General features: G+C 36.3%; 2 protein-coding genes across 5 annotated transcripts; one reads left to right on the top strand and one right to left on the bottom strand.

The window, feature by feature from the left end:
- Positions 1-3,066: 3,066 nt before the first annotated feature.
- galm (galactose mutarotase) lies at positions 3,067-8,844 on the bottom strand. The gene is made up of 7 exons (XM_081351705.1): positions 8,481-8,844; positions 5,698-5,852; positions 5,379-5,585; positions 4,655-4,736; positions 4,386-4,536; positions 4,125-4,299; positions 3,067-3,763 (listed from the first exon to the last, which is right to left on the bottom strand). Exons 1-7 carry the CDS (start codon positions 8,659-8,661, stop codon positions 3,686-3,688), a joined length of 1,029 nt encoding a protein of 342 aa, XP_081207831.1. The 5' UTR covers positions 8,662-8,844; the 3' UTR covers positions 3,067-3,685.
- Positions 8,845-11,063: 2,219 nt separating this feature from the next.
- On the top strand, positions 11,064-26,410 carry atl2 (atlastin GTPase 2). Of its 4 annotated transcripts, XM_081351744.1 has the most exons (15): positions 11,064-11,171; positions 12,607-12,640; positions 14,774-14,855; positions 15,628-15,965; positions 17,279-17,413; positions 17,503-17,607; positions 17,719-17,769; positions 17,852-17,908; positions 20,122-20,214; positions 20,293-20,431; positions 20,521-20,648; positions 21,458-21,514; positions 21,818-21,889; positions 22,239-22,670; positions 25,523-26,410. In XM_081351744.1, exons 4-15 carry the CDS (start codon positions 15,630-15,632, stop codon positions 25,640-25,642), a joined length of 1,725 nt encoding a protein of 574 aa, XP_081207870.1. In that variant the 5' UTR covers positions 11,064-11,171; positions 12,607-12,640; positions 14,774-14,855; positions 15,628-15,629; the 3' UTR covers positions 25,643-26,410. The 4 variants fall into 4 exon arrangements, with proteins under 4 accessions (XP_081207870.1, XP_081207868.1, XP_081207869.1 ...); XM_081351745.1 differs by lacking the exon at positions 12,607-12,640 and having other exon boundaries at positions 11,093-11,171; XM_081351742.1 differs by lacking the exons at positions 12,607-12,640; positions 14,774-14,855 and having other exon boundaries at positions 11,069-11,171.
- Positions 26,411-26,926: the final 516 nt, after the last annotated feature.

Raw genomic sequence — 26,926 nt, 5'->3', positions numbered from 1 at the left:
CATCACACATCTCCATCAATTTACACTGGTTGCCAATTGCCGCTCGCATCAAATTCAAGGCACTGATGTTTGCCTACAGAACAACCACTGGCTCTGCACCCCTATACCTAAACTCACTACTTCAGACCTAGTCCGCTCCAGAAGCATGAGTTCTGCAAGTGGACAATGCCTTGTGGTGCCATCCCAAAGAGGCACAAAATCACTTTCACAGACATTTACCTGGACTTTTTCAAGCTGGTTGAATGACGTGCTTAACTCAACCCGAGCGGGTCAACACTTGACCCATTAATACTAACACTTACTATATATATACATACACACACACACACACACACACACACACACACACACACACATATATATATATATATATATATATATATATATATATATATATATATATATATATATATTAATTTATAAAAAAAAATACTATGTGTACTGTGCTAGACTGGGACTGGTCACATGTTTGCCCTATTGTTGGTTTGATTGCTTTTTGTTCTCCTCATTTGGATGTCACTTTGGATAAAAGCGTGTGCTAAATGTTTAAATGTAAATAATAACCATTAAAAAAATTCTATTTCCTGCAGCTAATTAGTCAGAATTTATGGTTTATGAGATTGGTTAATATATTAGCTCTGAACATCTGTCATGTGCTGATTAATTGGCTGCCTATGCATGTTTTTTTTTTTTTTTTTTTACATGTGCACTGATCATTATGGTGGTAAAAAAATGGAGAAAACTGCAGGTGGAGAAGAGGAAGTCTTGTTTGTACAGATAGAGAGAGATTTAAACTCGACACATATATTAGGTCAATAGAGTGGTGCAAAATCAGCCAAGACTAATTCGACCAGTGGTTCCCTAAAGATGTTAATTTACGTTGTAGAGCAAAACATCAAAGTAGCGTCAAGTTATGTTTACCACAGGTCTAATTTTACTCATAAATTGAAAAACCCCATCATATAAGAAAATCTTGAGGGAACCACTGTTCCAGATTTTGACGTCATCCCTGCAGGCCTGCACCACTCTCTATCGGCCTGATTCAGTCGTGTGAGTGCTCCTGACTCATCAGCGGAGCTATAAATGGATGGTTAAGCCTCAGTTTTGTTTGTTTTGAAATGAAATGTAATCGAGATTAAAAATCATGTTTAATTTCCTTTCACAGTTTATGTGTACTATTATTCCAATAAATGTGTAAAGAGAAAATACTCTGTTCTTTCTCAGTAGCATTTGCCCTCTTTTTAATTTTTGTTTTAAAAAGATTTGAATAGGCACTTTTGCCTTTTTATTTAATAAAGAAAAGTGGATTGTATATTTCTAGGAGTAACATTCCTTCTTGCACTACTTATTCATGCCCTCTTTTATCTCTGTATTTGATGCTATAAACCACAGGAAAACACTTCAATTCTCAAATGCACAGTGCAAAAAAAAAAAAAGAAAAGAACTGCATAATTTACTAAATAAATAAGTTACTAAATAAATGCAACAAACCCATTCAGTACAGCTTTGTGTGAAATGGTTCGTGTTTAAGTATGCCATCACAGCTATGGTTGTGATGGCATACTTTCATACTACTCTTATTTTTGCAGGAAATTTAATATTGGTATTCTAGTATACTAGAAAGTCATTTGCAAATACATTGCAGTAGGCTTTACAACCAGAGCACTGCATGCAATAATGTAGGCTTTATGCAATGTGCTCAACTCAACCTGCCATTTCCAGTGACAGAAAGGAAGTAATATTGTGATCTCTTCCATGACTCGTTATTTGATCAGATTGCTAAATGTCAAGGCATTTTACATAAAAATGTTTTAAATGCAAAATAACCATTTTATTTTTTTCCCGCCCACATAATGATAACTGGAAATCACTCACAACATTTTGAGGTCATGTGACAACAATGTAGATTCTGTTTCCCATACCAATTTTTGAAGAGTAGAAAGATAGAATGTCATTAATGTGAGTAAATGATGACATACAGTACTTTTAATTTTTGGCTGAACTATTTCTTTTGTTTGACTCACGAAAAGCATTGAAATATTTTTTCCCCATCACCATGTCCCTTTATAGGGGCTCCATAAAACAGCACCCAAAATTCAGGCTACAGCATAAATTCATAAAGGTATAAATGCCTTTTTAATGAATTATTAAATTGTTTAATTAAGGTGTATACTTGTTTCCATGTTACAGTTTCCATGAGAGAGTTATTATAAGGTAAATACTTTCATCTTACTGGAGCTGCCAATTAGCTAAGTCTCAAATAATTATTAAACAGCAAGCACAAACTATGCAAAAGCGGCAACCCTTCTTGCACACTCAATGTCTGAACTTGCTTATTCGTTTTCATTCACTCCCTCAAGTGAACTATATTAGTGGACTAATGTAGGGAGTAGTGAATGAGGGCATAGGGGGCGATTTTGGACACAGCCAAGGAGTGACAAAGCTTCCTAAGGAGTTAAGAATGAAGATACACTGGTGCGTTCTTCCCTTACATGCAAAGGGGGTGGAGCTAAAACACAAGGAAAGGAAACGTGGAAAGTAAACAAGGATGCACAAATAAGAAATGAGAAGCACCCACTTGCCATGTTCCAGAATGAAACCACCGTTTTGAACAAACCAGTGGAATGAATGCTTTACTCATTAAGACAGCGATTTGCCGCCACCTACTGGCAGTTTTAATTTCATAATTAAAAGCGTCATTTCATTTTTCTATATTCAAAATTCACATTATTTATACTGTTGTAAATGCAGTGTAAATGCATTCACCTCTAAGATTACGTATACATTAATGGGGTTTAATATAGTCATGGCCTAATGGTCAGAGAGTCAGACTGGTAACCCGACGGTTGCGGGTTCAAGTCTCAATACTTGCAGGAAATGACTGAGGTGCCCTTGAGCAAAGGCAAAACCCCCAATCCATCTCAAAATGGCTGTTTTTGTGTGTTCACTACTCACTGCTACTAATGAGTGTGCACTAACTTGGATGGGTTAAATGCAGAGGAAAATTCAGAGTATGGGTTACCATACATGGCCTTTATGCCATGTCACGTAAAAATGCCTCAGGGAATCAATGGGAAAGTTTATTTCTGTCACTTCCCTAATGATATTTCATATAAAATATACAAGTTTCAAAAAGCTTTGGTCTCTTTTCAATAGAGTCCTATTGGACTGCTTAAATGCAAAATTACAGAAATAAGCACCAACACCAGGCATGTGCATGAATCTTAACTGTATGGCATGAGGCAAGTATGAATTGTCAAATATAAAATACATTAATAGAGTTTTGAATGATTAACTTCTTTGATGATGTAGGACTACAATCAAGTATGTAATTTTGCCAAAAAATGCATTATCAAATGTATTTAGAAAAAAACATTATATTATATATAAAATAAAACATCATATTAGATCTGTGGATATATTTATTTTTATTTATTTAAAAATGAACAGATTTTCTAACAGTTTTTGGCACTTGTGTTACAAAATAACATTGTTTAATTATATCATGTTGATATAATTTGTACAAATGTCAAAATGTTATAGATGCCTCATTACATGACAACATTTTTCTCTATTATAGTATTCACCCAGACATCTAAAAAGTTTGTGTTATTTACTTAGTAGCAATACATGTAATGTTCTGTCAGGAAAAAAAGTGCAGTTGTATAATGTTGGAAAAGTAGTTTCACACCACAGAGAATGTGAAGCATGTCGTGTGTGTGTACGTCTCTCCTGGTCTCAGCAGAGCATCAGGGAAATGAGGCTGATGAGAGACAGAGAACAGGTAGAACATCTCATTCATTGAGAACCATTATGCTTTGAACTAAGCAAACACATTGCATAAATATAAACATGTTCACAAATAGGCTCTGTGTATGATGTACAGTATAATGTTCACTACCATTCAAAAGTTTGCAGTTGGTATGATTTTTTTTACGTTTTTGAAAGAAGTCACCAAAACTGGTGATCAAAAATACAATAAAAACAGTAATATTGTAAAATATGATTGCTTGTCAAAGCATCCTTGATGAATAAAAGTAATAAAAATTACTGACCCCCAAATTATCAGTGGTAGTGTACATTAATGAAGTGCCACCACTTGAATTTTATTTTAATTACATTACCTGGTTAACAGCATCTGGCCAGTTTTGGGTCTCTAAACAGAAGGCACTGTGTTTGGAGTAAGCAGCTCCACCCTTCCCTTTCAATGTCCCATCCAGGAAGTTGGAGGTGTAGAACTGAACCCCAGGCTGTGTAGTGCTCACCTCCAGGACACGACCCGTCCCAGGATGCACCACTCTACAGAGACCAACATGTGTGCTAATATTAAGATGCATCAAGTGTTATATCATGAAGTCAAGATTCCAATACAAATGACACGTTACCGTGCACATTTTCTCTCCAGTGGCGGTTCACCACGTGAGCACAGACAGAAGTTGTGATCAAACCCTGGACCAGGCAGCTCTTTCAATCTAGAGCCAAGAAGGACAGGCTTTCTCAGGTCGAACAGGGTCTTCTCCACAGATTTCACCTCCCCTTTACATAGTAAAGAAACCACACAAAACCACGTTTGACCGTTTCTGTTCTTGAGAGTTGTAAAGATCTAAATTCTAAAAAGATCTAATTCTCTAAAATAAACAATGTGATAACATACCTGTGGGGATCATTGTATCATCCACAGGCAGGTACGACTCCGCTGAGATGGTCACCTCATGGTCGTAAATGTCTGGTGTTCCCTGCAGAACGTGGGACATTAAATAGCATTTATTGATAGCAGGAATACACCAGCTGTGTCCACAAAAGACGATTAATAAAATCTTAAATATAGTCACCAAGAGTTCTATAAATTCGTAACAAATGAACGACATGGATCTAATAAACTTGGATACGACATGTATGTAGACTGTACGATGATGATGACACCTATTGAATCGTAGGCTACGACATAGAAGAATAAAATGTCATGAGCATGTGTTACTGGTAAACAAATAGAGCAAGATGAATCACACTTTGGCAATTGTGGTTTTTATGTGTGCTTAAAAAAAAGAGGATGAAGCGAAAGAGGAGAATATGGACACGGAAAAGAGGCCAACTTGGCATGTCAATGTTTTATGTTTTAGCGCCATGTTGCATTGATCAATACGCCATTTCATGTTGCATTTTTGTTGGCTAGTAAGTAGACGTAGGTCGTAGCAGCAAACACACTGTTCTCATGCTAAATTTCTGACACTTTTAGAAAAGTTTTGCAGGCTATCTTTGGTCGCAAGAGGCCGTCTTTGAACCTCTCTCACTGAATCCACCATTTAGGAGCCACAACCACAGAAATCGCCACGACTGATCATGTTTTGTCTGGAACAGCTCTGAGGATGTAGCCCTACCTGTCCAGCCAGGTTGAAGTATGAATGGTTGGTGAGGTTGATTGGTGTAGTATGGTCAGTCTGTGCGTGGTACAGCACACTCAGTGTGTTCTTCTCCAGTGTGTAGGTGACACAAGCGTTTAGGTTCCCAGGGTAACCCTCATCACCACCTGGACTACTGTGACGCAGTTTCACTCCGTTATCCACAGCCTCTGTGGTCCACACGGCCTACAACACACAACTGTCCTCAATGAAATGCCAGATGCGACAATGTCAGCTAATGAAATGACAAATAACATATAATGGGACAAAAGGGACAGACATATATGCGTTTGTTAACCTTGTCAAAGCCCTTCAGTCCTCCATGCAGAGCATTGGGTCCATTGTTTATAGCCAGTTTATATTCCTTCTCATCTATCACAAACCGGCCCTTGGCAATGCGGTTTGCAACCCGGCCTACCACAGCTCCAAAGTAGCGAGGGTTTGAGAGATAACCTAGAGTAAAATAAAGGAAATGAATCGGTATTTTCATTCAGTATCTCTAGTTAGTTGTGTCTAGCGATAGACGGATATGTCAACAAGGCTGATTAATACACACACATTTGATTATTCTGAAATCATCTGCCCATAACTTTGCCTGATTACAGCGGTGGTTCTCAACCTTTTTGACTCCAAGGCTCACCCATTGTCCACAACAATATTGAAAGACTTGACTCTCCTAGTTTCTGTAAATGAAATTGTCAAGATTCCAGAAGTTTTAAGGGCTGAACGTTCTTAAAATATCTCTGGTTCGGAGAAATTCAACTAGGTGAAGAAGGTTCATGGATACTTTTTTGGGATTTCTAGGCGTTGTATTTCATGTTGTGTTTTTGTTAATCTTGATTTCTCACAACTTGTGTGCTTTTCTGAGCAAGACGGAGTGAACTGCAGCGCTAACAGAGCCACGTGCAATTCGCATAGCAGTGCATTGAAAGGGTTAGTTCACCAAAAAATGATGCCGTTCCAAACCCGTAAGACTTTCGTTCATCTTTGGAACACAAAGATCTTTTAAATGAAATCTGATAGCTTTCCGTCCCTCTGTTGACAGATACGCAACTACCACTTTGATGCTTACTGGTCTTACTGGTTTGTAACAACATGAAGGAGAGTTTTTTAATTTTTATTTTGGGGAGACCTAACCCTTGAAGACCAACGGCCAAAGTCAGTATTTTTGTTTATTAAAGGTATAGCGGAGGATTTTCCCGAATTTTAGAAAAGAACCGCCCTCTCCACTTTAATGCACATGCGCAACATTCTACCTGCTCCCGAGAGGGAACGCCTATTAAACGTATGCACGAGCTAATCATAGCTTACATTAACTTTTACTAGCAGTGATTTTAAATGGATTTCTCCAAATAGCATGCCAAACTTTACCTGTCAAGTAGAAACTTCGCGACTGAGGCATCAGTGGGAAGCCCAACCTGTGTTTTGAGCGCACGCCATCGTGTGAATCGTGTGCACGAGCACGTACGACGGCCTTACGTAAACATATCACCAGAATGATTGACACTTAGGAGGACCAATAGTCTTGATGATCCACCCGGAAAAAGAAAATCCTCCGCTATACCTTTAATACATTACATTTCATAGCGTATACCCCCAGAACACTCTGACTATATGGCATGTGACGCATGGGATCATTCTGTGAAACTTTTGAGTCTTTTTTAAAAAGCTTGATGCTGGTTGCTATTCACTGCCATTATATGGTTGAGCACGAGCGGGACGTTTTAAAAAAAATATTCTTTTGAGGTCCATAAAAGACAGAAGGGCATACAGCATTAGAACAACACCAGGGTGAGTAAATTATGACTTCATTTTAATTTTAGGGTGAACTATCCCTTTAAGGGTTCTTAGTCTCTTTAACCAATGAATTTGCATCATTGCATGATTTTTAAAGATGTTCATTTACTGGATAAGGATTTCTAGATATAAATATTTTAGAGCTTGCTTGGCATGCTAGAAAAATGTATATTCTGTATAAAAATGGCCATGCCATTATAAAGAAATATCTTGATTTTAGTTGTTTAAAAAGCTTGTTTTGTCTAATTTTAAATTATTTTAAGTCATCTTGAGGCCCACTAGGAAGTCTGCTGAGGCCCCAAGGTTGAGGAAATGTGGCATTGGATTACAGAAATGATAGTTCCCCTTGTGTTTGTTTCAAAATCTACGAACATTCTTGAATAGCGAACATCAGTTTTCAAAGATTTTTGTGAAATGAGTAAATGTTGTGCAATTGTTTATTCACTTCCCACAATTATATATAGGCTATTTCATAAAGGGCCTCAGCAACTCAGCTTTCTCAATATCTGTAATGTTGGCCTTTTAAAAGCACAAATTGGGCAATAAAGAGAAGATTTATTAGAAGCCTTTCTGTTGGGACAGCCTCTGCAGTGATTCAGTGCTCTTAAATATGATGTATAACATTTTTAATTAGATTAATCCTGATGACTTAGCCTTTACTACACTGAACTTTCTTTTTCAAACAAACACCTTGATTAAACTGCAGAGTTTTTTATGTTTTAGCCTATGAATGAAATAATCTAAAAAGATGTTTTAGTCAGTTTTAGACATTACATTTTTATTGGAACATTTTATTACTTAAAAGCTGCTTTTTCATATGGAGAAATCCTTGAAAATATCATTAAGTAAAAATTATGCTTCCAAAAGTCAATTGTTGACACTAAGTTCAACACTGTAAAATGAATGTGTATTTAGCAGCTTGGATTATTTGGTTTTTGGGAGAATTTCATAAGAAACGTTACATTCTGAAATGTTATAGGCTACAAACTAGATGTTTCACAAACTAGAATTAATCTAATAAAATTCTAAAAAGCAAAAGCCTTCGTGTAGCCTATTCTCCATTTAATCAGAAACAATTTCTTAGAAACAGTTAAAGAACCATTATTGTTTCTTAATTTTTTTTTTCTCTGTACAGAGAAGATACATCTGGCAGGAATAAGCTAATAAATTGTAAACAGGTCAAGAAATTATTTTAAGCTTTCTCTAATCAACATGTCAGTCTAAAATACCTGTAATGCACAATAAATAATGAAACGCTCTCATTAACTGAATGATAGAACTTGCCTTCTAAATCATCGTATCCTAACACTAAATCCGCACTTTGACCGCTGCGATCTTCTGTTGTGATGGACTTTATCACACAGCCCAGAGAGATGATCTCCACACACACACTGCCGGACCGCAGGGTCCATTTCTCCACTGGACCCACTGCAGTGCCGAACTCCTCTTTACACACCTCGGTCATTATGAATCAACCCGTTTGCTCTAGACAGGACTTACAAATCCACCATTGCAAAGAAACTTACAACACGGTAGTACAAATGACTACACTTTGAGTTAATAAACTACAGAGTACCGCCCACTAGTCTAGTGATCAACGCTTTCGAAACACGCTTCGTGAAGCTTCAGTTCAAAACCTTTGCGAATCATTTGTTCCAGTGATTCGGAGCGCCTACAAAACTGCCAAAGTCACGTGATTTCAGTAAGGATTCGTTACTGTTTCGAAATGTAAATGTCAATGGTTGATTGTTGTAGTCATGTGAAAAAGTTATGGCAATATGTTTCTATATGTCTTTAATTTTGATTTTCTATGATAATTAACCAAATCATTTTAAAGTATGATAATTAATTTTGTAATTAATCTGTTAACTTTAAGTCAAATTTCACATTCATAAGTTATCTCAATTAAAAAAAAAATTACTAATAGAAAAGCTTTTAAACTAAACTAAACTAAACTAAACTAAACTAAACTAAACTAAACTAAACTGTTCATCTGCTCTGAGTTCAAAAATATTTGAATGATACAATTTGAATGTATGTTTTATTTGATTGTGTGTGTGTGTGTGTGTGTGTGTGTGTGTGTGTGTGTGTGTTTTATTTTTTGTTCACCTAGCTCCAAACTGTATGTTGAATTGTTTTGTTGTTTAAAGCATAATAATAATAATAATAATAATAATAATAATAATAATTATTATTATTATTATTATTATTATTCATAAATTAATAGACTGTAAAAAGTTATAATTATTATTATTATAAAATCAGTGGTTGATGATTATCTATGTAAACCCATGAACCAGATTGATCTGATCTCGGATCAGTTTTATAAATTTGTAGACATTTAATGACACATACGTATAAGAAAAATGAAAAATTGTTATTAGAAGTTTCTTCTTGGTATGATTAACCAAAACGCTACATAAAACAAACAAAACAAGTTTAATAAAGTTTAATAAAATAACACATAAAGACACTTGATATTTAACGGTATTGGATTATTTGTATCGCATCTAATAGATTACACCTTCAATAAAACATTTGCAATTGTTTTGTAAAAGGTGTTTTTATGGATGTTTGAGCTGAGTTTTCGTTGCATTATCTCGCTCTGGCCAGCAGGGGTCACCAGCGTGTGACGTTTCGAGCACTTCGAATCAGTGAATCATTTTGCGAGGTTCAATTGATTCGATTCAAAGTGACGAGAAGCTTCGTTTCTCGATCACTACCCTATGATCACTACCGTCCAAATCGCTTCTGTTTGTTGGTGTCATACTGCCACTATCTGGATTGGGGCAGTACTGCGCATTTATGTAGAATATTTGGCCCATTTGGTGCTGCTGTTCTGACTTTGTAATATGCATTTACCAACTTTTTTAATCGCAAGACTAAACGTTGATGCTAAAATAAAATAAACCCATAGAATCATAAACTTCAGCACATTGCACAGACTAAAGGCTGAAGCTCTGTCTGATCTGAATATATTAATCTGATGGAATCCTGTTACAATGACCATAATACTAGTTGGATAGTGATGATCAGTAATTGTTGTAATAGAATTACTGTTTCACAAACCACATTAACCGCAGTGTCATTTGCTAAGGATGATCATCAGACATTAGTATGTTTGTTCCCTTTTAAATTTCTATGAATTCATCATTTATTTTATTTTTCAATAATTATTTTCTGACATTCTGGCCTCGAGATTTATGAAACAGGGCAATGTGTGCAAATGGATTTGAAATGTGTCAGTCTAAAAATAGAACAGCTCTAGTAGAAATGCTGTCTCTCTGAGGGTTCCTCCTTTAAATCTTAACACCTCATTTGTTTCCAATAATTTTTCTCAGAAAAAAAAAAAATTGCACTATGGTATTCCGTGCACAGTGGGCTCCAAAAGTCTGGGGCCATGCATTGCATGCAAATGCATTCTCTCTCTCTCTCTCTCTCTCTCTCTCTCTCTCTCTCTCTCTCTCTCTCTCTCTCTCTCTCTCTCTCTCTCTCTCTCTCTCTCTCTCTCTCTCTCTCTCTCTCTCTCTCTCTAATGAAAAAATGATGTAAAAACACGATAATCATGTTGTCCAGCATGACTTGAGATGATCCAAAGAGCATTGTGTGCTTCAGTGGAAGAAATCTGGTCATCTTTATAAAGAGTGGAGTCCCATATGGTTAATGCCACACATTTGCTGAGGCAGAAATGATTAAATTCATTAAATATATTTGTTTGTTTTGTTTATTCTGTAACATATAATTTATTCTAAGTATTACATTGTAAGTTTATAATCAACAAAGACAACCCCATCTTCGTTAGTTTCCCAAACGTCTCTGAATGAGAGCATGAAGTTCATATACAGTACGAGAGAAACTGGGGCTGTTACGTCACGCAGCAAAGTTTCAACCTCAACAGAACCAAGATGGCGGAAGACAGCGGACCGAGGAATCGGCATTTCTCAGCAAACCACAAGTGCCACAACTTTGATGAAGGTGACTAGCTCATTTCATATGGTGAATTATCGAAAAGCCGTTCTTCAAAGTCATTGTGTTTCACTGTAAGCTTGAGTTTGCCTGTGTTTATTGGCACGTTAAAAGTTAAAAACACGACTTGAACTCGTGTTATTTCTGGTCACGGTCAAATTTGACCAGGTGTGTATCAATTCGCGCCCGAGAGCAGATCTGTTATGCGTTGAGAGCTGACAGAGAGTTTGACAAACATTTAGCTCGTGTTGACTCGCATTACTGGAATTAAAAGCCTCGTGAGACGCGTTTCGGAGAGTTCAGATACCTGTCATTTTGACACCATAACGGTTTTATGAGTGAAAGACACACTCTAAGCACATGATTATTGGTAAACTGTAGTGTTCTCGGTGAGTTCTTCGGTTATTTTTATGCTAGCTATTATTAGATGGCTTAATTTGCAACCGTGCAAACTTTGGAGTCAGGCTTTTTTCACTTCTTGCTTTGTCATGGCCGTTCAGTATGCGTTATGTGTTAAAATCCAATTGAAATATAGTTTGTGAGTGGAGATGTATATTTGACAGTCATTTTAAATTATTGTAGTATTTCACTGAATTTTGCAGTTGTTTTGTGATTGACGTGCTCGTGCGCGCGCGTGCGCGCAGAGACGAAACGGGTTTCAAAGATTTCGTACAGGAAACTGTATCAAACTCGCTTTAAGGAATCTTTTGTATCCATATTCATCTCAAACGCTTTTTTTTTTTTTTTTTTTGGCATGAGTTGTGCATTTTGTTTGCTTCCTTAAGCTTTAGGGTGGTGGATGTCCTGTATGCCTGTGTGTTTAGTCTCAGATCTCACCAGGGTAATTTGCCATGTAAATTTACTTTTACTTTTAGTTTCGCTGGTGTGTCTAGTAAATCAACATCATAACATGTTGATTTACTGGACACAGGACAATTATATTAAGCTACTTTTTATCTGGGCAAACATATCAGTCAGTTAAAATCTGATAAGAAACAAACATATGCATGATGCAGGTTGTACCTGCTGTACCCATGATTTGAAGCTGTATGTCTCAAGTTAGTAGTCTGCATCAATGATATTGGGCCTTTCAAAAGCTGATACCAATGTCTACTTTACCTGTGTTAGTTGTTAAAACTAGCAACATTTTCACTTTGGAATTAATTGGAGGAAAAAAATATATATTGCCGTAATATGCATGTTGGTAGCACTTTACAATAAGGTTTTGTTTACAATACTTCTACTGCATTTATTATTCTTAGTTAACAAGAGGTTTATGAGTGAGTCGTTAAAGGATAGTTCGCTCAAATTTTAATTTTGTCATCATTTACTCACCCTCAAATTGTTCCAAGCCTGTATGAGTTTCTTTCTTCTTTCTCTTTTTTTCTTTCTTGGTAACAAACTATTTGGTGACCAACATTCTTCAAAATATCTTGTCATACAGAAGGAAATTCATACAGGTTTGGATCAACTTGAGGGTGAGTAAATTGAGAAAAACTATCACATTAAATCATTCATTCAAACTGATTAAAAATATATCAGTTCAAATAATTAGGCTAAATATTTTTTAAATAGACCGCAGAAATTAACATCACAACCCCTTATAAATTCCATGTTATTTGTAGAGGTGGGCGATATATCGTTTAGACGATAATATCCAAATTGTTGTCTGGACGATATGCAAAATTGGGATATCGAATATTTCATAATTTGTACAATCCGACCCCCCAAACATGAAACGAGCTGAAAGAAGTTAAAGAGAAAACAAATAACGCACACAATAACCTTCTAAACAATTATATGTTGCGATTTTAAATAATGTACAGTAGGGCAGTACTATTTGCGGAAGCACCCTCCGAGTGGCCCAGCCCATGGTCCCGTCCCGTGTCGTCAAAAACTCATACGTAAATTCGAAATAGTGCGCGCAGAAGCACATGCGCAAAACCGTTTTTAAAATGATATATGATTTATTTTTATTTTATCATGTCATTTTACAAAAATACATTTTACAAACCGTTTGCGCATATGCTCCTGCACGCACTTTTTCAGTCAGAACACAGCAATCAGAGGAGGACGCGCTGAAAACTGTAATGCTGTTCTCTTCCTTCATAACTCGTACTGAGAAGGTTTGAGTTGCAGAGGAATTTGTGACTGTTTCACCTGTTCAACCACATCAAAGTTTCGTAATTAGTAAGTCCGTGCTTTTTCTCTTCTTTTTTTCTTATGTGCTGAAGGGCCGCTGTGCCTTGGTGAAACGTTACGTGAAGAGCTCTTTTCCAAAACGCCATAAACCTAAAAAGCTGCCTCAAAGATCCACCAAAAGTAATGATTATGAATATGTAAAATATTGCAATAAGACATTTTAATTGTTTATTAATTTCTGTGTCGGCTGCAAAGATGAAGTTGACGATAGGCTATAATGACTCGCGATCTTCGCAGTAGGCCTAGGCTGTGAACGCAACGGAGAAATGCACATTTATTAGGCTACATAGTTTTGTTTTGTTTTGGATGGTTTTGTTTAGAACCAGTTTTCTGTAAATATATTTCACATTTTTTAGGCCTGTGAGGCGAGTAGGCTACGGTTCGGTTCATGATGATATAATCTCCAGTTCAAGCACGGCGCCTTATGTTGTGATAGCTAGCCTATATTTATATTTAATTTTAATGTATTAATCCAGGAAATTGGTTAATGAAAAAATTATTAAAATTAAGATACAATTAATACAAAACGAAATTCGTCTTAAAGAAAGGCTTTGTGCTTTTTGTTTTGGTTTTTGTTTGGTTGTTTTGGCTTTTGTTCTGGCTTTTTTTGAGGTCTCGGTGAAAGTTTGAAAGTCTTTAGTCTTTTTGCCGCTTTCAGAGCACTCGCGTCCATAATGGAGAACTGACATGTAATATTGTTTTTTCCTCATAAATGCAAACACGAAAAATAAAAGACAAAAGAATTTTTTTAAAAGACAAACCATCAATTTTTATTTGGGGGGGGGATGGATGGATTTATAGCGTTTTGGGGAAAAAATTGATGGATTTATAGCGTTTTGAAAATATTTTTTTTTACTTTGAATTTATCATCAACAATATTGTTGTTTGATTTAATAATCACTGTTGCAAAAGGTGCCTAGTTCCGTTTTTTTTTTTTTTTTTGTAAGTGGAAAAAGATAGGGGCTTCCTCAGATTCTGTTTAGTTAGCTCCTTTATTGTTTCTTCTATAGCCTACATAGGTCAAATGCAGCAAGTCAAAAGACCAATTGGACCTTCTTTGCCAGTTTGCACACATTTCTTTGAAGGATGGCAAAAATATCGTCTGAATATCGATATCGAGATATTGGAAAAAAATATCGAGATATCCATTTTTGTCAATATCTCCCACCCCTAGTTATTTGTTTTTATTTTTTTTAAATATGCTTAATATTCTCAATTTATCCAGAAAAACACACACACACACACACACACACACACACACACACACACACACACACACACACACACACACACACACACACACACACACACACACACACACACACACACATATATATATATATATAATATATATAATAGTGTGTGATTGTGTATATAAAGCAGTCTTGAATGAACTGTCCCCTGTCCAGTGTGTCCTTGGTGTGTGTTAACTCACTCTGACACTGCTTGACTCTGATCCAGGAGCTCAGTTCATCTGGCCGTGAGCCTGAAGTGAGTAAAGTGAAGGGGAGAGGGTGTTTGTTTTGTGTTACATATGTCTTAACTAGACGACAAAAATGACCAAATTTAGCCCTGTGGCCGAAGGGATCTAGGCTTATCACAGCTCATGGATAAAGTGCATGGGGTTAGAACAGAGACCCACACACTCCTGGAATAGAAAGTGACCACAGTAATGAGCTGCTAGTTGAGTGCTAAAAAGCAAAGTTGCGAACATCAGAAAACCCATGTCTGATCACCAAGGACTGTGTTCAGTATGTGGGTTTTTCTTACATGCATGCTTTTTTTGGCCAATAACCCCTTGCACAACATAAGCGGAGATTACTTCTGACATTTTAAACAGTGAAAAATTTAAAGCTGCCTTTATATATATATAATTATATATATTCAAATTGTTTTTATTATTATTTTATTAGTTGTTATTTATATACTTTTATTGTTTTTATTAATGATTTGAATTAACATTTATTTTTATATTTTGTTTTTATAAAAATTTTAGTTTAATTTATTAATTTCTTTATCTGCGTTTGTCTTTATTTTACTACTCGTGTTTTAATATTTTTTTTCATTTAGTTTTTCAGTTAGTCATTTTATTCAACTTTAAATTTCAGTGTCTTATTTCCATTTACTTTGTGTTTCGCATACTATTTATATTTTGTTATTTTACCTTTATTTCAATTAACAAAAATATTTATAGTATTTTAGTTGTAGTTAATCATGATAACCCTGCTAATGACTTTTTACAGTTTTTTTTCTTGCCCTACAGATATGACCGGTGTGGAAGATGTTCCATTGTGCCGGCCGGTTGAGGCGTTGAGCGTATTGGAGGAGTTCAGCTCTGATACTAATGGTGTGGCACCATGTGCTGTAGCGGAAGAGCTTGAGCCGGAGGAGGACCCGGTTCCAGAGGGGGCTCGACCCATTCAAATTGTGATCGCTAACGAGGACGATCATAAGTTTGAGTTGGATGCTGTCGCTTTGGAAAAAATCCTGATGCAGGAACATATCAAGGATCTCAACGTGGTTGTGGTGTCTGTGGCCGGTGCCTTCCGCAAGGGAAAGTCGTTCCTGCTGGATTTCATGCTACGTTACATGCACAATCAGGTTAGAATGAACCCCCTTTCAGTGATGTAAGCATATGGGTAGTTGACAAATGGACACAAATTAGAATTTTAGATTAAATGTGTATATTTGTAAATGAGAACTTGTATATTTTTAGATGCTAAAATTGGTCACTGTTTTATTCCTTTTTTTTCCCTCTGTTTTTTAATCTAATTTTGATTGATATAATATAACTAGTAATGCGCAAAATAAAAATTCTGGGCTGAAACCGAAAATTCAGGAAACACTTGGCTGAAAACAAAAACGTTTCGAAAATAATGTTTATTTAGCCATCAGTTAATGAAATGTATTTAATAATCAACACTCAAATTGAACAAACTGAGTTGTACAAACATTCAAATGGCACATAAGGTGGTTTTTATATTATATATATATATATATATATATATATATATATATATATATATATAATAAAAACAGAAATATTTCTACTCCAATTTGTTGGTGAAATATTAAACAATAATAAACTAATAACTTGTTTACATGACAGATTTATTCAAGCATAAAATAATGACAACACTAACAGGTTAAGTAAATATGTAATGAAAATTTAATATTGTGCATATATTAATCAAAATGCTCCTCTCTAGAGTTATTTTTTTTCTAACTAGTTTATGGTCATTAAATAGCTTTCAATATATAAACAGTATACAAGCTGTTCAAATTGTTGATGTTTCCCCCCTTTGAAACACTGATTGAGCGATGACATGAGACAGCGATTACATTTGATACGTGATACGTTTCTTTCGACATACCTTCTGATGTTCATTCATTTTTATTTCATGGTCTAAGTAGTAGTAAACAAGAAGAGATGATTGGTACATGTGTGCCTTGTACTGAGGCGCTACAGTGATCTGTCACGGCATATGAAAGAGTGATAAAACAGATTTTATTGTTTGCATTTCATGAAAAAATTTGAAAGTTGTGCATTGTTACTTTTAATATTGTTCCATGCTGGTGGAATGCTCTCCCCACCCTCATCCGGAATGCAGAATCCCTGGAAACTTTCAAAAGACAGCTGAAATCTGTGAGGACTGTAAAATAACAGGTCAACTACCCTTATGCATTCAAATATGCAAGACATGAGAGCTACAACACATCAGTAAAAAATAAGTCTATCTGAATCATTATTCCTGAGAACAAGTTCCTGATGACTCCTATCCTTGACATGTCTAAACGTGTGGGCTGTGTCCTGCATGTATAAAACCAGCTAGGTCACATGTGTGCGAGCATGCATGCTTCATTACGTGCATTTCGGGACATTCATATTAACAATCCCTTTTGTTTCTTTGTAGTCATCTGAGTCATGGATGGGTGGAGATGATGAGCCGTTGACTGGTTTCTCCTGGAGGGGAGGCTGTGAGAGAGAGACCACAGGAATCCAGGCCTGGAGTGAGGTGTTTGTTGTGGAAAAGGAAGATGGAACTAAGGTGAATGGGTTGTTCTGTTGAAGATGTGTATTATGTCACTGTCAAGATATGTTGACTGTGTGATAAGGCTTATCTATGTGTGTCCTTAGGTGGCTGTGCTGCTGGTGGACACTCAGGGAGCCTTTGACAGTCAGTCCACCATCAAAGACTGTGCCACTGTTTTTGCTCTAAGCACCATGACCAGCTCTGTGCAGGTATGTAGAAGCATGTTAGTGATGCACATGCATAAGTAAAGGTTGACATTACGTGGGGCTTTGTCATAAATTGTGTGCTTTTATCATATAATGTGACCTTGTTTGTTTTAGGTTTATAATCTTTCTCAGAATATCCAAGAAGATGATTTGCAGCATCTCCAGGTAGCAACTTTCTTTGTTGGTGTGTGTTGTAGTGGTGTGTTTTTAGTGTAAGTGGGACAGTAACATCATGTGTCTTTTATAGCTTTTCACAGAATACGGACGACTTGCAATGGAGGAGATCTATGAGAAACCATTTCAGGTAGGAAAGCTATTTCCATCCGGAGTACTTGTCATGGCCACAAATTAACCAGCGCTCAGGGCAAAAAGTGCCTCACATGCCACAGATGTTTCAAATGTTTCAGAGGCCATTTAAAGCCATTATTGAAGAATCATATAATTTGTTTTGATGGAATGTATTTGTGCTCTATTCTCTGTGTATCTCAGGGGCGTCACTAGGCCCATTTTAGGAGGCCTTTAGCCCCCTGAAATTTCCACCCAGCCTCCCAACATTTGCGATTAACTCCATAATATGTACATTAATTCGTGATCGCCTCAGTCCCATTTAAAACTCGTATGAAAACGGCGGTAGGCTTGACTCCTCCCCGTATTTTAGTCCATGTTATTCAGCGTGTTCTTCAATCCGCAGCAGCGCGGCGCCAACGTCAGAAGCAGAGGACAAGGTGTGTGCATTTATTGATAGATTGTCATGACGTATACAACTGTAGTTATTTGTCATAAATGCAGTGTACATAATATGATGCAGGAGCAATACAAGACGGTTTCCCATCTACTGTAAACTTTTTTTTTTTATGTTCCTTTCATCTAAATGGCATGAGACTTTTTTTTCCCCCGTTTTTCTTTTTCTTTCTCGTTTTACTGCACAAATGTAAAGTAAAAAAAAAAAGGTGTTTAAAACATTACTGTACAATTGATGAGAATTTTTTTACCCACATATTACCAATCTAGACAATTACAGTAATATAAGGTTTGTCTGTATTCTTAATGAATATTAGCTGGTTATTTAAAATTATTAGAAATTAAAGTAATATTAATGGACTGACTTGAAAGTGTAGAACCTACTGTATTGTTCATGCCTACCCTAGTATACAAACAATATCTAAACATTTTTTTTTATCACCCTTGTTGGGGGCCGCTGAGCCCCCCTAATATTTAAAATAATTCTAGAATCGCCCTTGGTGTATCCGCTCAAGAAATGAAAAAATATATGTGATCTAAGTGATACATTCATACACTGGTGCCCATATTTAATATATATTATACCATAGATTTACTATAGTTTTCTGACAAATATCACTAGTACATGGTGTATAGCATTGTATCTAAAGCGTCTAAGAAAATTACTAAAAGAAAAGAAAACATACCACTCTGAAACTGTGAAAGCTGTGCTTGCAAGCATAGTCTGTGATTGAAATCCGTTCTGCACAATCCTCTTGTTTGACTATTATTATTAAGTCTAAATCAGGCTTGAATCGTTTTGAAATTGACTATCCATAATAGGCAATTTACATCTGAGTGAGTAGAGCTCGCTATTACGAAGGGGCGGGACATTTCCTGGACACACACACTCTAAGTAGTGTCAATCAATCACACTGGCCCAGCTAACTACTTAAAGCACATTTCGTATTTTGGATAGAGGGTCTTCATCGAAATGGCGTGTTGGAAAAAATATGTGAAAAATAATGTGATTTTCTTTTAAACAATTGAGTACGTCCCAAAAAACTAAATCAAGACTTCGTAAAAGGGCATAATAGGACCCCTTTAATAATTTTATTCAGCAAGGACTTGATCAAAATTAAACTGAATTAAATTAATCAAATTGATCAAAAGTGACATTAAAGACATTGGGCATGTTACAAAAGATTGCTATTGTCTATTTCTCAAAGAATCCTTAAAATAATTCCACAACAATATCAAGCAGCACAACTGTTTTCAACGTTGATGATAAATGTTTCTTGAGCAGCAAATCAGCATATTAGTATGATTTCTGAAGGATCATGTGACACTGAAGACTGGAGTCATGATGCTGACAATTCAGCTTTGCATCACATGAATAAATTTCAGTTTAAAATATATTAAACTAGAAAAAGTATTTTAATTTGTAATAATATTTCAGTTACTTTTTGTTTTCATCAAATAAATGCATTCTTGGTGAGCATAAAATATGTCCTTTTTAAAATAATAATAATAATAAGTCACAAATGTGATTTAAAACAGCACTTTTTCCATACCAGAATAATTCACTATGAAATCTGAAAATTGATATTTTTTCAGAAGAATTTTTTTGGAAATTAATATTTTCTTTATTCTGTGAACAAAGTTTGAATGATAAATTGGGCATCGATTACACACCATCATCAGTATTTTAGTTTTTCTAATTTTGTTGGTCTTGAGATTCACTTTTAAATTTTTTTTTTTTTTTTTTTTTTTTTTTTTTTTTATACTGTTTTCCAGAAACTATTGTTTCTGATCAGAGACTGGTGTTTCCCTTACGAGCATGACTATGGGCTCAAAGGAGGGTATCGCTTCTTGGAGAAGAGACTACAGGTGAGATGAAGCACACAATAGATGAACACGGCATAGGCTTGTTGAACAAATTATGAATGTCTCATTTGTGCTATGCAGGTGAAGCAGAATCAACACGAAGAGCTGCAGAGTGTTAGGAAGCATATTCACAGCTGTTTCTCCAGCATAGACTGCTTTCTGCTGCCACATCCAGGTCTGAAGGTGGCCACCAACCCTCACTTTGATGGCAGACTGAAAGGTCAGGATAGATTTCTCTCAGATACCGACATGCACATGAACGTCCGAACTCTAGGCTCATCATGAACTTCTTCTTTTCTTATTTTGCAGACATTGATGATGCGTTTAAGGAGGAGCTGCAGAATCTAGTGCCTTTACTGCTGGCACCAGAGAACTTGGTAGAGAAAGAGATCAGTGGAGCTAAAGTCACATGCAGAGACCTGCTGGAGTACTTCAAGGTCAGATTTGATTACTTTAGCTGTACTAACAGCTGTAAACACAAATCAGATTAGCAGTAAATTGTGTCAGGATTTAAATTGAAGAGGCTCTTTTCAAGTGTTCCTGTAGAATTTGTGTGGCAAATGATGCAAGTCTTTAATAAGGCAAGAAACCTCTGTTTTATTAAAGGGATAGTTCACCCAAAAATGAAATTTGTGGCATTAATTACTCACCCTCAAGTCGTTCCAAACCTGAAAAAAAAATAACGACTTCATTCATTCAATTTCTTCTCTTCCTTTTTTTGCGCACAAAAAGTATTCTCTTTGCTTCATAACATTAAGGTTGAACCACTGTAGTCACATGGACTATTTTAACGATGTCTTTACTACCTTTCTGGTACTTGAAAGTGGTTATGACGTTGCTGTCTATAGAGGGGTCAGGAAGCTCTCGGATTTTACCAAAATTATCTTAATTTGTGTTCTGAAGATGAACAAAGGTTTACAGGTTTGGATTTTGGAACAACATGAGGGTGAGGAAATGATGACAGTATTTTCATTTTTGGCTGAACTAATCCTTTAAGTAAATGATTAATCACACTAAACAATTATTGTGTCATGGATCTACAACCTGATTGGATGAGGCATGTTTAAAGGCACTGTAAAAAAAGGCACACCTGTGACCTCACACCAACTGAAGTCAATATTAATGCACTCATGTAGCTTGACAGTTGTTAACAGGTCACTGTCATGTTAATTAACTATATTACTTAACATGTTCTGCTTTATGAACATCCAGTAAAATACCCATGTTTATATTCCTTTGTTTGTAGGCATATATCAAAATTTATCAAGGGGAAGAGCTTCCACATCCTAAATCCATGGTGCAGGTATGTTCATCTCCATCTTTAAAAGTCACCTACAGTACAGTTCAAAAGTTTTGGGATGGTTATAAAAAAAAAAAAACATTTGATCAAAAATACTGTAATAATTGTGAAAACAATTGTGCTGCTTATTATATTTGTGGAAACCATGAAACATTTTTTCCCGCAGGATTCTTTCATGTATACTAAGTTCAAAATAACAGCGTTCTTAAAAAAAAAAAAAAAAAAAAAAAAAAAAATCCTACTGACCCCAAAACATGGTTGTTTATATGGAAGGTATTAAATGCTCACTGTGCCTCTTTTACTCAGGCAACTGCTGAAGCGAACAACTTGACAGCTGTTGCTGGAGCGAAAGACACTTATAACAGAGTCATGGAGCAGGTAGAGTTACACTATTATTTCTTCTATTTGACAGCATACATGCAGACAAAAAGGAAAGAGTGTGAACAAATGCATCCTGCATATCAAGTGCATTTAGTCAAGATTCTTCACTACTAAATGGATCATGGATGGAGAGGGACCTAAATTCTATTTAAATATAGCAGGATCGTGACGTGAGATGAGCTAGCCTATATAACTGAAAATAACTTGAGGCCATTGCACTAAAATAGTAGGTTTGGCCTAGATAACTCAAAGAAAATGCCTGTTATGGTTTAGTTAAATCTACGCCTGGTGATTAGATAGATTAGGAAATGTGTCTGAGCTTATCATTTTGTTGTGTGTGTCACAGGTATGTGGAGGAGACAAACCATACATCGCCCCAGTTGACCTCCAGCGCTATCACGAAGAGTTTAAGAAAACCTCTGTTGAGAAGTTTTGCTCTGTGAAGAAAATGGGAGGTGTGGAGTTCTGTCAGCGCTACCAGCAGCAGTTAGAGACAGAGCTGGATGAAGTGTACACAAATTTTGTGAAACACAATGAAAGCAAGAACATTTTCTATGCGGCGAGAACTCCGGCCACTCTGTTTGCTGTCATGTTTGCCACCTACATGGTCTCCACTGTAACAGGTTTCATTGGTTTATCAGTAATCGCAGCTCTGGCCAGTCTTGTGATGGGGGTGGCTCTGCTCTCGTTGTGTGCCTGGGCGTATGTCAGATACTCAGGAGAGTATCGGGAAGTGGGTGTGGCTATAGACCTCATAGCGGAGGCCCTGTGGGAACAGGTGAGTTATGCTTCCTCGATGTGCTTCTACATGTTGGTTGGGTCCATTCTACGTTCTCTCCACTGCCCCACACATTGTTGTTTCAGTTGCTTTCCGGTCTTCTTTTGTGTTCATCTCATCCTATAAATCATTATCTTTTAGTCTTGTCATAACCCATGTTTCTAAAGGTGAGACTGTAGTCTCACTCCCCATTTCCTGGAAACTCCTAGCATTTTTCTAAGCCCTGAGATAATGCGAGGCCCATCGAGCTCCTCTTTAGTTTAGCTTTCTCGTAGAGTCCAGGGAAGAGAGGTTCCTCCAATAAAATTTTTGTCATAGGACCCATGAATTTTAGAGCCAGTCCTGATTCTAATGCCTGATTTGCATCCTGTGTCCTACTGGCAGTGTCAAGATAGGGCTTGATTTATAGAATAGAATGAATGAATAGAATGAGGCATTTATATAGCGCTTTCATATGTACTACTGTACACCCAAAGTGCTTTACAATCATATCAGGGGATCTCCCCTCAACCACCATATTATATGTGAATTCACACGGTGAATCTACATTATTCTCATATGTTATATACATTATGAAGTGCTTTTGATTTCTGCATTGTTCTGGGTTTAGACTAAAATACTATATTTGACCCTGGATCACAAAACCAAAAATAAGTCGCACGGGTGTAATTGTGGCAATAGCCAACAAAACATTGTATGGGTCAAAATTACAGATTTTTATATTATGCCAAAAATCATTAGGATATTAAGTAAAGATCATGTTCCATGAAGATATTTTGTAAATTTCCTACCGTAAATATCTAAAAAAAAAAAAAAAGTGGATGCAGCAACATCAAGGACTTCATTTGGACAACTTTAAAGGCAATTTTCTCAATATTTCGATATGTTTTTGTTTTTTTTGCACCCTCAGATTCCAGATTTTCAAGTAGTTGTATCTTGGCCACATATTGTCCTATCCTAACAAACAATACATCAATGGAAAGCTTATTTGTTCTGCTTTACGATGATTGACCCTTATGACTGATTTTGTGGTCCAGGGTCACATATAGAATTTAGCATTTCAAATGTTTTTATTTCTGTATTATTACTGGTCTTGCTTTGTTAAAAACATAGTTTATTATCCCGTTAACAAGGGATACACGTTATTCCATCTTCGAAACAGAAATTAAGATATTTATAATAAAACTTGAGAGATTTTTGTCCCTCTATTGAAAATGCATTTCATCAAAATTTAAAAGTAATCCATATGAATGGATCACTTTATATGATAAACAAGATTAATTTAGGCTTTTATTCGCATACAAGCATTGGTCAACATGCATAGATCACATCAAATATGGTAAACGGAAGCTCATATGTCTTTGCTTGATGCGCAAGAACCAATGAGGCTTGTGCTTGTTTCAGGCAAGCACATTTAGAATAGAATAGAATAGAATAGAATAGAATGAGGCATTTATATAGCGCTTTCATATGTACTACTGTACACCCAAAGCGCTTTACAATCATATCAGGGGTCTCTCCTCAACCACCACCAGTGTGCAGCATCCACTTGGATGATGCGACGGCAGCCACAGAACAACGGCGCCAGTGCGCTCACCACACACCAGCTATAGGTGGAGAGAGGAGAGAGAGTGATAGAGCCAATTCAATGTAAGGGGATTATTAGGAGGCCATGATTGGTAAGGGCCAATGTGTGGAATGTGGCCAGGACACCGGGGTTACACCCCTACTCTTTACGAGAAATGCCATGGGATTTTTAATGACCACAGAGAGTCAGGACCTCGGTTTTACGTCTCATCCGAAGGACGGTGCTCTTTGACAGTATAGTGTCCCCGTCACTACACTGGGGCGTTAGGACCCACACAGACCACAGGGTGAGCGCCCCCTGCTGGCCTCACTAACACCTCTTCCATTTAAAGGGTTAGTTCAAGTTATCCAATAATTTACTCACCCTCAAGCCATCCTAGGTGTATATGACTTACTACTTTCAGCCAAACACAATCAGATTTGTATTAAAAAAATATCCTGGCTCTTCCAAGCTTTATAATGGGAGTGAATAGAGCCTGAGTTTTTGAAGCTCCAGAAAGCACATCCATCCATCATAAAAGTAATCCATACGGCTCCAGGGGGTTTGATAACACAGCATGTGTTGTGGTTTGCCTTCTGAAGTGAAATGGTGAGTTTTTGTAAGAAACATATCCATATTTATAACTTTATAAACTATAATCACTGTATTAATTTACTGCCTGCTTCAAAAACTCAGGCTCTATTCACTCCCATTATAAAGCTTGGAAGAGCCAGGATATTTTTTTTAAATAAAAGTCTGATTGTGTTTGGCTAAAAGAAGAAAGTCATTACACCCAGGATGGCTTGAGGTTGAGTAAAGTATGGAGTAATTTAAATTTTTGGGTGAACCCTAATTGATTATTAAGTTTCATTAAAATATGTATGTTTTGAAGATGAATGAAAGTTGTAAGAATTTGAACAAGCCCATAACCTTAAGTCCAGGGATCTAATAATACCAGAAAATATGATTTTTTTCCAAATCAGTTTATATTAAAATAATTCTTACATATTATATAGTAATAAGGCAAGGTTACTTTAAGTAATTGGACTGGTCAATGTTTGCCTGGTGGTGGTTAAGGTGTGTAAAAAAATTCCAATAGATTTACATATTTTGGGTCTTGTTGGTGGACTCCTTTTGACTTTGACCTGTAAACAACCAGCCTGAACACCCTAGCAAGCAACCATTTGGCAACAGGCTAAAAATGTTCAGATAAGCACTGTTCACATTTTCTTCAGAAAATCTAAAAATGTAGTTCTTAATGTTTTCTCCTCTTTGTTCATTCTAGGTGCTGAAGCCACTTACTGAGCAATACATGGAAGAAAATGTCCGACAGACTGTTGTGAACTCTATAAGAGCCACGCTTACAGATCAGGTGACACAAGCTACGAAGTTGAAGACCAACTGACAGTTTGCTGTGCCTTATCTGCCTAGTGTTTGAACAATCACTGCTTTTATGTTGTGTAGTTTTTTTGATGTTTGGTCATGTAGACTCTAACCAAAGTTTACAGCATAATTTGCCCTGACCAATATCCACACCACCAATATGACGCTGTTAACAGCAAGGAACATCATTACAAATGCTTATCAATTCAGGTTTAAGTCAGCAGATATACATGCAGCGTTGGATTTCTCTTGGTTTGAGGGATTATCAGGGAAGCACTACAACTGTTTTATAATCTGAAAGGTAATTTAAAAACTAGATGTTAAGTCCCTTATATGCTTAACGGTTTAATTACTGCTCTCAGTGGATGAACTGTAGCATTTTCAATTTAGCCTTCTACCACATCCAGTTACTCAGTGTGAAAGCATACCAGCTTTTTTGCTGGGTTTTTTTGTGAGATATTTTTAGAGCTTTTAAGGAATGCTGAAGTTGTAAATCCATCCAAGTCACCGCTCTACTGGGCCTCTTTCTGTACAGTGTTGTTTTAGACTGTATCATAGCCTCATGCATGTAAATGAGTATCTGAATATCAGCTGTAGATCATCAGAGGATGTTTTGAGATGTGTATGAATGTGATCTATTTGCCTTTTGTTGTACTTCTCTAAGATCAGAGCCCCTTTTCATTTGTGTCTTCTGACCTATTGGAGTGCTCATGAGATGACTTGATTTGTCAGTCTTTTAAGGTCATGCCATTTAATTTATTTTTTAAACAATTAAAATATTTAAAATTGCTGTTTCTGACTCCTTCAGTATTGTTGTCTGCATTGTTGCCTGAACGTCTTGCAGTACAAAGAAATGTTCAACTCAAATGGAACCGGAAATCAAGCAGACTAGAAGTGTAATAAACCTGATAGCATTTGTGCCTTAGAAAAAAAAACATTACTGGTGTGCATCTTGAGACAAAATAATGCCACTGACATGTTTTAAGATATTAGAGCAAATTCCTTTCAGTTAAAGCGGCTCAAACATGCATTTTAGTCTAGGACTAGGCTTAAGCCTTGTCAGTGAAACCGGGGATAATGTATTATGAGTAAAATGAATATGATATAAACAATAGTATGTTTAACTATTAACCTGGATAAATAAATGGCAAGTAAGTATTGTTTATGGTTCATAATGCCTAATGCATTAACTAATTGAACCAATTCAACCTTATTGTAAAGTATTAACTATATAAACTAAGTTATTAAAAATTAACTTAAAAAAACTTACACAATGTCAAATTGAAATGTCAAAAAAAATCAGATA

Source organism: Scardinius erythrophthalmus, assembly GCF_964197995.2.
Source record: "Scardinius erythrophthalmus genome assembly, chromosome: 21".
Classification (NCBI taxonomy): domain Eukaryota; kingdom Metazoa; phylum Chordata; class Actinopteri; order Cypriniformes; family Leuciscidae; genus Scardinius; species Scardinius erythrophthalmus.
The sequence above is the reverse complement of the archived record's forward strand: the minus strand, read 5'-3'. Positions and strand labels throughout refer to the sequence as shown.

Coding starts and splice junctions, on each gene's coding strand:
- galm (XM_081351705.1), bottom strand. CDS start 8,661: ATGACCGAGGTGTGTAAAGAGGAGTTCGGCACTGCAGTGGGTCCAGTG. Junction 5,586..5,697: donor GACTGAAGGGCTTTGACAAG/GTTAACAAACGC, acceptor TGTGTGTTGTAG/GCCGTGTGGACCACAGAGGC. Junction 4,537..4,654: donor TGATACAATGATCCCCACAG/GTATGTTATCAC, acceptor TACTATGTAAAG/GGGAGGTGAAATCTGTGGAG.
- atl2 (XM_081351742.1), top strand. CDS start 11,102: ATGGCGGAAGACAGCGGACCGAGGAATCGGCATTTCTCAGCAAACCAC. Junction 11,172..15,627: donor GTGCCACAACTTTGATGAAG/GTGACTAGCTCA, acceptor CTTGCCCTACAG/ATATGACCGGTGTGGAAGAT. Junction 17,414..17,502: donor AAAAGGAAGATGGAACTAAG/GTGAATGGGTTG, acceptor GTGTGTCCTTAG/GTGGCTGTGCTGCTGGTGGA.